Below are 10,262 nucleotides of genomic sequence, written 5' to 3'. Positions count from 1 at the left end.
TTAGGTTTTTTAGACATTATTTAAATGTATAAGTTTTTTTATTTGTTGACTTTTATTATGAATAATAATATAACTATTTAATTTCACAAATCAAACTGTCCTACATATTCAATGACCAGAGCAGTGTGAAAAATTTCTTTTTCTTTTTCTGTATAAATTTAAATATTTAATTTTTTTTTATCTAGTTCTTCCTGGTTCCTAGTGATACTAGTAGCATAGCATAGCATTGTAGCAACGTGCAATATGCAAAGTATTGATTACAGTATTACACAATACAATAGAAATGTTATCTTGGTGGGTCCATGACTCCATGCTCATAAACACAAGTTAGTTCAATTCAGATTTCAGAAGAAGCACAAGCAGCATTATTGCAACTAAATTTAAATTGTCCTTTGCTCACACCAGTTACCACCATGCACCCACCACCATTAAAACCCCACACACACTACGTACTATTACTATCACTCAAGAAGACCAAACTCAACTCAATAATATAATAATATACTTTCCAGTGAAACAAAATAGTATGCAAATCTGAGACACATTTCCCACTTTTCTTCAAGGCAAAGAAAGAAATAAAAAAGAGCATATAAATATAAAATAATAATAATAATAATAATAATTATAAATATGAAGAAGAAGAAAAAAAGCATAGACATACATGCTAATGTGGTCCCATCCACCCTTTTTCCTTACATAACACAAATAAAGACTACAGCACCTTTTGCAAAAGAGAACCACCCCAGCCACACAATAACATTGATCTTTATCAATAAGTTTCCCCCACCTTCTTTGGCTGTATCCATCTTCAGAGACCAGACACATTCATACATAATCACCAACGTCATTCATCTGCCGAGAATATATAAAACAAAACCGACTGTTACTATTCTTTTTATTAATTAAATAAATTCTTTTAATCAAGATATCTTTTAACGGGTTAAAATGGTCTTTACATCTTGCTATCAGCAAATAAAAAATTAGTCACCGAAACCGTTACACTTATATACATTTTAACTAAATTAAGCAATAATAGGTTACTATTTGTAAAATAAATGTGATTGGCAATGTAGTACTAAATGAGAATATGAGGAAACAAGAACATTATTAAATTTTCATAATCATCATTAAATAAATATATATATATATACCTGAGGAGGGTATTCTAGAGTTGGAAGCAAGATCAAGCCATGAATCAGTGTTCTTTGGTGGCCACTCACCAAAGAAGTGGTGAAGGGGTCTTTGCTGTGTTGTTGATGTTGTTTTCTCAGTGTTGTCTTTCTCTTTGCTCGTTGATTTGAAGTCTGTCCCCAACACAAAGCAATGTTGCTCTTGGTTTCTTGGATCGTCGTTATTACTATTGTTGTTCATGATTTGGAAATGGGAATTTGATGAGTAGTTCTTGTAGGAACCCATTGATAGATGCTGTTGTTGTTGTTGGTGGTGGTGATGGTGCTGATATGAGTCATGAAGGTAGCTCCTAGCTGAACCAGAAGCTTCTGGAAAGAAAGCTCTTTCATCCACATCCTCCCTCATTCCATGAATATGCCTGTTATTACCAATAACAACACAAAACATTAAGAAAACTTTTAATAAAGAATTATTTTAATTCCTTTCTTGATACCAACCTATAGTCCTTTTGGTCATGAGAATAAGAGCCGGAGTCCATGAATAAGTGGTGTGTGGTGGCATCATGAGGAGGAAAATCAGCATCATGGTGTTTAGAAGAAGAAGATGAAGACGTTGATTGGGTGTAAAAGAAGGGGTTTTGGTAAGATTGGGAGAAGTATTGATGCTGCTGCTGTGACTCAGATGGGTTGAAACTGAAAGAACAAGCTGTTGAAGAAGCCATATTATTATTATTATTATTGCTATCATTGCTGCAGTTAACAGTATAAGAAGATTGATGATGATGATTCATGACTTGAGAAGAGGAAGTGTTGTTGTTTGTGTTTGTGTTTGTGTTTGTGGTTGATGATGAAGAAATTTCCACAGGCTTTCTTGAACGGTTCCTGCCTCTATGCATGTGCCTTTCACAGTACTTAGAATCTGGATATGCTTCCTTTGAGCACCTCCATTTCTTGCCATCTGTTCTTCTGCACCTTCCTGGCTCCGGGTCTACTTTTCTGCCAAACCCCATTTGAAAATATGCATACCCAACTGCACCACCTACACCAAAAACAAAAAAGCCTATTGTATTTTTTATTCTTTAATAAATTATAACTATTAACAAGTTACTTACTTGGATGGTGTGGGAAGAGTCTTGAAGATATTGAGGAGTCTAGGCTTCTTTTAATTGAGAATATGAGATCTGGTGGGATTGGGGTACCTGTAACCATGTATTTAAAAACAAGAGCTTGTTGTTCAAGTTCTTGCCACTGATTTGGGGTGAAAGGAGACCTACTACTGTTCCTTGCACTACCACTTAAACTTCCACTCATCATTCCTTTTTTGTTGGGAGACACAAAAAGAAAGTGCTGTGAGTTTAAAACACACTATTGATGAAGAAGAGCAACAGCATCAAAAGATTTCAAAAGGGTAAGCAAAAAATAGAGTCTTTTTCTTTTTCTTTCTTTTTTTTTTTGTTATTTCGTCTAACTGGGATGATGGTCTTTCAAGGACATGTTTTGTGGAGGGGCCAATGTTTTTTAATTTTCTTTCTTTCTATTTTTTTTTTTCAGATTCTTCTCCTGTGCGTGGATAATACTAATGGCTCTCTCTGATGATGCTTCTGGCTCTCTGCCAACACCACCTCTTTCTTTCTCTCTCTCTTTTTTTTTTCTCTATCTAACTCTATTATGTTATGTGTTGGATGAGTCTGGTCTTATAATGACTGCACCTCTGTTGGTTCTGTTTTTTTCTCTGCAGCTGCCTTTGTTGCTGCCCTTGTCTCTGACATCTTTGCAGAAATTCATATACGAAAAAAAAGAAAAGGAGAAATGCAACGAAAGAAAAAGAAAGGAAAATGAAATTCAAATGCATGTTGAATTGTTGATAGTCCATGCACCTTTGGTTTTGGTGCCTCCACATCACTCCTTGAAAACTGTGCCATATTTATTTATAAAAATAATATTAAAAATTTAAATTTTTTTACAAACTAAATTTAATTAAATTAAATAATAAAATTTAGAATAATATTATTTATAATTAATTTTTATTATGTTAAATTAATTTAATTAAATTTATTTAATAAAAAAATATAAATAGATAATAAAAATATTAAATAATGTGAATAATAAATATATTGAATGTTTAATTTACTAGATGTGTAAATAATTATTTTAATATTAAAATTTAAGTAGATAATTTAAAAGTATAATATTTTTTATTTTATTAGACCAATTTTAAAATTTATTATTTATATTATTCACACAAATTATTATTTACTTAATAAAATTTATAAAAAAATTTGAATTTATTATGTTTTGTGTCTCATTAAAATGTGTAGTGTAAGCATTTATCTGAAGTTCTGAACAATAGTGAGGTATTCAGCTAGAGTCCTCCTACATGGTGGTTTTCTTCTTATATGACCAAGTTTGTTGTAGTGTGGTATTTAACTTGCTCTACACATAGGGTATAGCTAACATATAGATTAAAGATATATTTTTACACTATCCATCGAATTTCTTTATTAAAAAATTAAAATTTAGTTTTTTGCATATTTATTAAAATAAAAAATTAAAAAATTTATTAATAATAATCTTAAAATATTCTTAAAATACATGTTCACTAAATTTTAATTTTATTAACCTAAAATTTTTAACAAAGAATACTCATCATATTTATGTAACCAATTTACATCTCTTTTTTCAGATAGTTTGGTGATAAACTTAGAGAGAAATTTAAAATGCTAATTCACTAATTCACTCGTTACTCTAGCATTTTTTATTTTCTTTGGAGTTTAATTACATGTGATTTACATGTAAAATTTATTAACTAAAAATATTTTTATAGAAAAAAATATAAAGTATATTAAAAATAAAAAAATTATATCTTTTGAGTTGTAATTTATTGTCTAAAACTTTTTATTTTTTATTCTTTCAATCTTTTGATTTCTTACTTTCAGAAATTTCAATGCATAAATGATCCTTTCAATTATTCTTAATGTTACAGTTTGTTCATAGGCACTAAAGCTAAGTCGTTGCTCAGAAGTTAGGTCTTTGACAGCCAACATAAAAATATAGTCAAATCCTATGACATGAATCAAAGACATTATTGCGGTAAAACTAGGTCGTTGTCCAGAAGCAACGCGCTGTATGGCTCGAGTACGGTGTCAAATGAGTAAGAACCGCTGCATCAGTGTCCGGATGTAGTGTTAAAGGAGCAAGAATTCTTGCATTTTCGTGAACAAGACAAGGGTAAATAAGGTAGTTCACAAAGTAATAGGTAAAGGTTAGAGCGACAGAAGGTTGAGATTTGGGACATGGAACATAAGCACTCTAACAGGAAAGTCTATGGAGGTGGTAGACACCATGACAAGGAGGAAGATTAACATTATGTGTCTACAAGAAACAAAATGGGTTGGTGTGAAGACTAGGGAGTTACATACTTCTAGTTTCAAACTTTGGTATACAGAAAAGGTGAAGAATAGGAATGGGGTTGGAATTATTGTGGATAGGCAATGGAAGAAGGACATAGTGGATGTCAAGAGGGTAGGATATTGGATCATCTCTATCAAACTTGTGGTGGAGGGAGGTGCTTTCCATGTGATTAGCGCCTATGCACCGCAAGTGGGTTCAGACGAACAACACAAGATAAGATTTTGGGATCTAGAGAGTTTGGTTTAAGACATACATTCAGGAGATAAGATTTTCTTAGGAGGAGATTTAAATGGCCATGTTGGGAGATAAGTGACTAGGTATGGGAGTATTCACGGAGGCCATGGTTTCGGAGTAATCAATGGCGAGAGTAAAACTATTTTGGACTTTTTCTCAATATTTGATCTTCTCATCGCAAATACATGTTTTAAAAAGAGAGAAGGACATCTTATAACTTATAAGAGTGACATGACAAGCTCTCAAATCGACTTCTTCTTGTTGAGGAGAGTCGACTGAAAATTTTGTATTAATTGTAAAATTATCCCGGGAGAGAGAGTTTGACAACACAACATAGGGTGCTCGTCATGAATTTTTGCGTTGAGCGAAAATTGAGAAAAAGACATCATACGACGAACCCAAGGACGAGGTGGTGGCGGATGAAAGGTGAAGAATAAAGAAGTTTCCTAAGACGGGTGGGAGAAGAGGCAAAGTGGGATGAGAATGGAAGCGCGAAAGAGATGTGGAGGGAGATGGCAGAAGTTATTAGAAGAACAGCAAAAGAAAGTTTTGGTGAATCTAAAGGAATAGGACCAAGAGACAAGGAGTCCTGGTGGTGGAATGCGAGTGTACAAGAAAAGATAAAGATAAAAAGGGAGTGCTTTAAAGAGTGGTCTTTATGCTGCAACACAGATAATTGGAAAAAATATAAGGCGGCTAAGAAAGAGACAAAAGTGGCTGTAAGTGAAGTAAGAACAAGAGCATATGAGGGTCTCTATCAGTCTTTGGGCACGAAAGAAGGAGAAAAAGGTATATATAGAATCGCAAAGAGCCGTTAAAGAAGAACGAGAGATTTGGATCAGGTTAAGTGCATAAAGGATAAAGATGGAGAGGTGTTGGCTCAAAAGGAGAAGATTAATGAAAGGTGAAAGAGCTACTTCTACGAGTTATTTAATGAGGGACAGAAGACTCTTTCGAGCCTTGGTCGGTTATGCACAAGGGAAGAAGATCAAAACTTTGACTACTATCTAAGGATTCGAGACTTCGAGGTAAAAGAGGCTCTAAAGCAGATGAAAAATGGCAGGGCAGTATGACCTGATAATATCCCGATTGATGTTTAGAATGACCTTGGAGAAAAAGACATCAACTGGTTAACCAAGCTTTTTAATGAAATTTTAAGGTCAAAGAAGATGCCTGATGAGTGGAGAAAGAGCACCTTGGTACTTATCTACAAGAATAAGGGGGATATACAAAATTGCGGAAACTATAGAGGAATCAAGCTCATGAGTCATACCATAAAGTTATAGGAAAGGGTGATAGAACGGAGGTTGAGAAAAGAGACATAAATAACAGAGAACCAATTTGGATTTATGCCAGACAGATCTACCACGAAAGCGATATACCTATTACGAAGGATGATGGAGAGGTATCGTAGTAATAAAAGGGATCTACATATGGTGTTTATTGGTTTGGAAAAAGCGTATTATAGGGTGCCAAGGGAGGTCTTATGGAAGGTTTTAGAAAAGAGGAGAGTAAGGATCGCATATATTCGTGCAATTAAAGACATGTATGATGGGGTCACAACTAGTGTGAAGACTCAGAGTGGTGTGATAGAGGAATTTTCTATTGGTATAAGATTACACCAGGGATCATCTTTAAGTCTATACCTTTTCACATTAGTCTTGGAAGTACTCACAGAGCACATCCAAGAGCCTGTGCCATGGTACATGCTTTTTGCCGACGATATCGTCCTTTTGGGAGAGTCAAGGGAAGGCCTAAATAAGAAGTTGGACTTATGGAGAGAAGCTCTAGAAGTGTATGGTCTGCGCATAAGTCGTAGCAAGACGGAATATATGGAATATAACTTCAGTCTGAGAAAGGAAAACCCTAATATAGAGGTGAAGATTGGAGAAAATATTCTACGAAAAGTTAAAAGTTTTAAGTATCTTGGGTGCATCATACAGGATAATGGAGAGATTGAACAGGATGTAAATCATAGGATCCAAGCAGGTTGGTCAAAATGGCGGAGTGCATCTGGTTTTATATGCGACAAAAAAGTGCCTTTAAAACTTAGAGGTAAATTCTATCGCACCGCTATAAGACCGACTATGCTTTATGGTAAAGAGTGTTGGGCGGCCAAAGGGAAGCACGAACATAAGTTGAGTGTGGCAGAGATGAAGATGTTGAGATGGATGAGTGGTCATACGCGATTGGATAAAATAAGGAACGAAGATATAAGGAAGAGAGTTGGAGTAGCACCCATTGTGGAAAAGATGGTTGAATCGCATTTCAGGTGATTTGGACATGTGAAAAGAAAATTGATAAAACACCCAATCAAGAGGGTGGATGAGATGGAAGATGGACATATGGCGAAAGACAAAGGAAGACCTAAGAAAATCATCTATGAGGTGGTCAAATGAGATCTACATGTAAACGGTCTCTCTGTAGATATAATACATGACAGAGTACAATAACATCGTTTGATTCATGTAGCCGACTCCAACTAATGAGACAAAACTTTGTTGTTGTTACAATTTGTTCATCTTTTTTCTCGTCATTTTCTCAACTTCTCTCTTATTAAACACAGAAACCTTCGTCATAAAAGGACTGGTAATAAATTAGATTTCTTGTTCCTTTTATATATATTACATGGAATAAGTTGATTTTTTTTCTCTTTCTTATTTGATTTTTTTTTAAGTCTTAATAGAAAAATCTGTCTCTTTAGCCTCATACAAGAATTGTTGGAGTATAAAAGACATAAATAAGTAATACCAGAACATATAATTTCCTACTTGCCAAACTCAAAAATTCTATAAAAAAAAAATCCTTAAGTAAATTTAACAAATTAAGAAAACTACAATAAATAGAAACTCCATATGATATCTGGTTCTAACTGAACGCAAAATTATGCTTCAATATTTTGAAAAGCAAACCTTTAACAAGTACTGCTTATCAACCTCATAAACAAAATGTAAAACACAAGTTTAAAACATAATTTAGTAATGTCAGAATACAGAAAATTCTGCTCGGCAAACACAAAAATTCCAACAAAAAATTCTTAAGTAGATTCTTTTGTCGGTGATACATTGGACTTCTTGTCCCCTTCTCTTCTCTTTTATTTATAATGAGTTTGATATTATTTTTCTTTCCGTTTGAGCTTCTTATTTTTGAATAAAAAAATACTTTTGTGTAGTATTACATCATTCAAGTGTATTGAAAAATATTCTAACGTTTACATATTATTCATCAATCTCATTCTGATACAAAATCTATAAGAATATTAAACACAAATAATTATCCCGAACACAAAAATTTCTAATAGCCAAACACAAATATTTAAAAAAACTCAACGTGATATAAATTACTTTCAAAAAATAAAAACTTTACTATACCAAAACTTACTACAACTTTTTAAATTCACGACAACGTTTTAAAACTCATTTCTAAACAATCAGATATGCTTTTGTTGGAAACAACTTAAGCATGTTTGAAAAAAAAATCACGTCGAATAATAGGATTCTTAAAAATTCTAAGAGTATGTCTCTGTATTAAAAGATCACAATTAATTTCTTTTCTTCTACCTTTTTTTTTTCTTTTTTCTTTTTTCTTTAGCCCATTTTGTAGCAAAGGAAATTTTGTATGCCCCGAAAACAGTGGTTTACTCTTAGCATTAAGCATGTGTGGCATGAGTTCATTGATTGGATATGGAGGCCACAGCTAGATAGAATGATAGATCCACTTGAATATTATTGCTTTATCTTTAGTACGGAAAATTATATTGATGCTTTACCCCTTTTTTAAATATTTCCCCCCATATTCAAATGTTCAATTTCATAGGAAGAAAATAGAATTTGGCGTCTATAAAAAAAAAAAAAATATATATATATATATATATATATAAAAAATAATTTGGTGACAGTCAATTTTGGATTCTAGGTTGCTTTGGGTACCGCCATCTATCATACGGTGGTAACCGTCTCTTGTTGTTCATTTATTAATGATATATTTATAATTATTTCTTGCGTTTTGCAAATATAGAAAAGATTTACCAAAAATCCAAAATTTTGGCTTCGGTCCTTTTCCATGATCAAAAAAAGGGAAAAAGTATCAAAGTTTTGTGACACTTTTACATTAAGCAAGTGTTTGTTTCAAGTTGCATGGTATGTTTTAATTTATTTATGAAAATAAATTTCGTTTTTATTTTCATTTGTTATAAAATGTATGATATTCAAAATTTTAAATTTTACTGACAAATGCAAAACCTTGAAGATTTTCCAATTTGTACTTATCTTTTTTTCTTTTTGGATTTTGTATTATACTCTTGCAATTAGTTTGTTACAAACATGTATCAACTTTAGGTTTTTTATTAAAATAAATGCCAAAAATTGATTATTTCTCAAAATATGCACTTAAAAAAAGCTTCTCACCCATGCACATAGCCTATTTTGTTCCCAATGCTTGCTTGCAAATTGGGTTCCTACACTATTTCGTTTAAACCACACTCAAAAACGGTCTTCTCTACGGGTGTGTAAAATGAAGCCAATTCCACCGTTGACTTACTAAATGGGTTGCGTTCTATTATTTAGCATTTTAGCTTCTAAAAGTACTTAATTTTTTTAATCACTTACCAAAAACAAAGGGCAATCCAAACAAACACAATGAATCATTTCTTGATATTATTCATAAACAACAATGTTAGAGAACTAACATTACAGATTTACAGCCAATAACAATTGGACTAGTAAAAAAAAGCCCAATATAATAAACAAGCAAAGATAAAAATTAATTTTTTTCAAAACAATTACCTTTTTATTTAAATTTTCACTTCTCATTTATCCTAACACTACAATTTCCACTGCCCACTACTTCGGCTATTACTGCCAGCCACCTCAGGTCACTCCGTTGCCGGACATCTTGGACCACCGTAAATTCTAAATCCTATATTTTAAATATTAAATTTTAAATTAATTTTATTTTATTTTTAAATGTTCATTTTACTTGAGATTTTGATATTTTGATTATTTTTAATTTTGAACGTTTCTTTTTAATGTTCAATTGTTGATGAATTTATTAATAGAAAAATGTGTTGGGCTAACCGCGAAAAATTCTCGATCACCGAAGAGGAATTAAGTGAGAGAATATAAGATTAGAATACATCACATCCAACTCAAAATCTTAAGGTGTCAAGTTAATAAGTCTCACATCTTATAAACTCCTCACTCTTCCATACTTTCTTTAATGTGAGATTAATTTCAACATTACTCACACTTACAACATTAACAAAATGTTGACTCTTGATATTTTCTCATCCATAAAATACATATAGTAAATCCATTATGCTTGTACAGCTAATAATGAAATAAGGTTTATTTTGTTTTTTGTTTATTGGCTATAAAAAACGTTGCTGGCTGGGGAGCGCAGCTTCACATATTCACTTGCACCGAGCTTCACATCTTCACTCTTCCACTTTTCTTCTCTTTCACATACATACAAATTGATTGGTGAATA

General features: G+C 32.5%; 1 protein-coding gene across 1 annotated transcript; it reads right to left on the bottom strand.

Moving 5' to 3' along the window:
* Positions 1–480: 480 nt before the first annotated feature.
* Positions 481–2,592, bottom strand: LOC112710413 (growth-regulating factor 5). The gene is made up of 4 exons (XM_025762610.3): positions 2,243–2,592; positions 1,629–2,169; positions 1,152–1,549; positions 481–852 (listed from the first exon to the last, which is right to left on the bottom strand). Exons 1-4 carry the CDS (start codon positions 2,442–2,444, stop codon positions 845–847), a joined length of 1,149 nt encoding a protein of 382 aa, XP_025618395.1. The 5' UTR covers positions 2,445–2,592; the 3' UTR covers positions 481–844.
* Between the last annotated feature and the right edge of the window lie 7,670 nt (positions 2,593–10,262).

Source organism: Arachis hypogaea, chromosome 9 (assembly GCF_003086295.3).
Source record: "Arachis hypogaea cultivar Tifrunner chromosome 9, arahy.Tifrunner.gnm2.J5K5, whole genome shotgun sequence".
Lineage (NCBI taxonomy): Eukaryota > Viridiplantae > Streptophyta > Magnoliopsida > Fabales > Fabaceae > Arachis > Arachis hypogaea.
The sequence above is the reverse complement of the archived record's forward strand: the minus strand, read 5'-3'. Positions and strand labels throughout refer to the sequence as shown.

Excerpts from the sequence above, each read along its gene's own strand:
- LOC112710413 (XM_025762610.3), bottom strand. The coding sequence starts at position 2,444 with ATGATGAGTGGAAGTTTAAGTGGTAGTGCAAGGAACAGTAGTAGGTCT. Across the intron at positions 2,170-2,242 it reads ACTCTTCCCACACCATCCAA|GTGGTGCAGTTGGGTATGCA; the intron begins GTAAGTAACTTG and ends TTTTTGGTGTAG. Across the intron at positions 1,550-1,628 it reads CATGACCAAAAGGACTATAG|GCATATTCATGGAATGAGGG; the intron begins GTTGGTATCAAG and ends TGGTAATAACAG.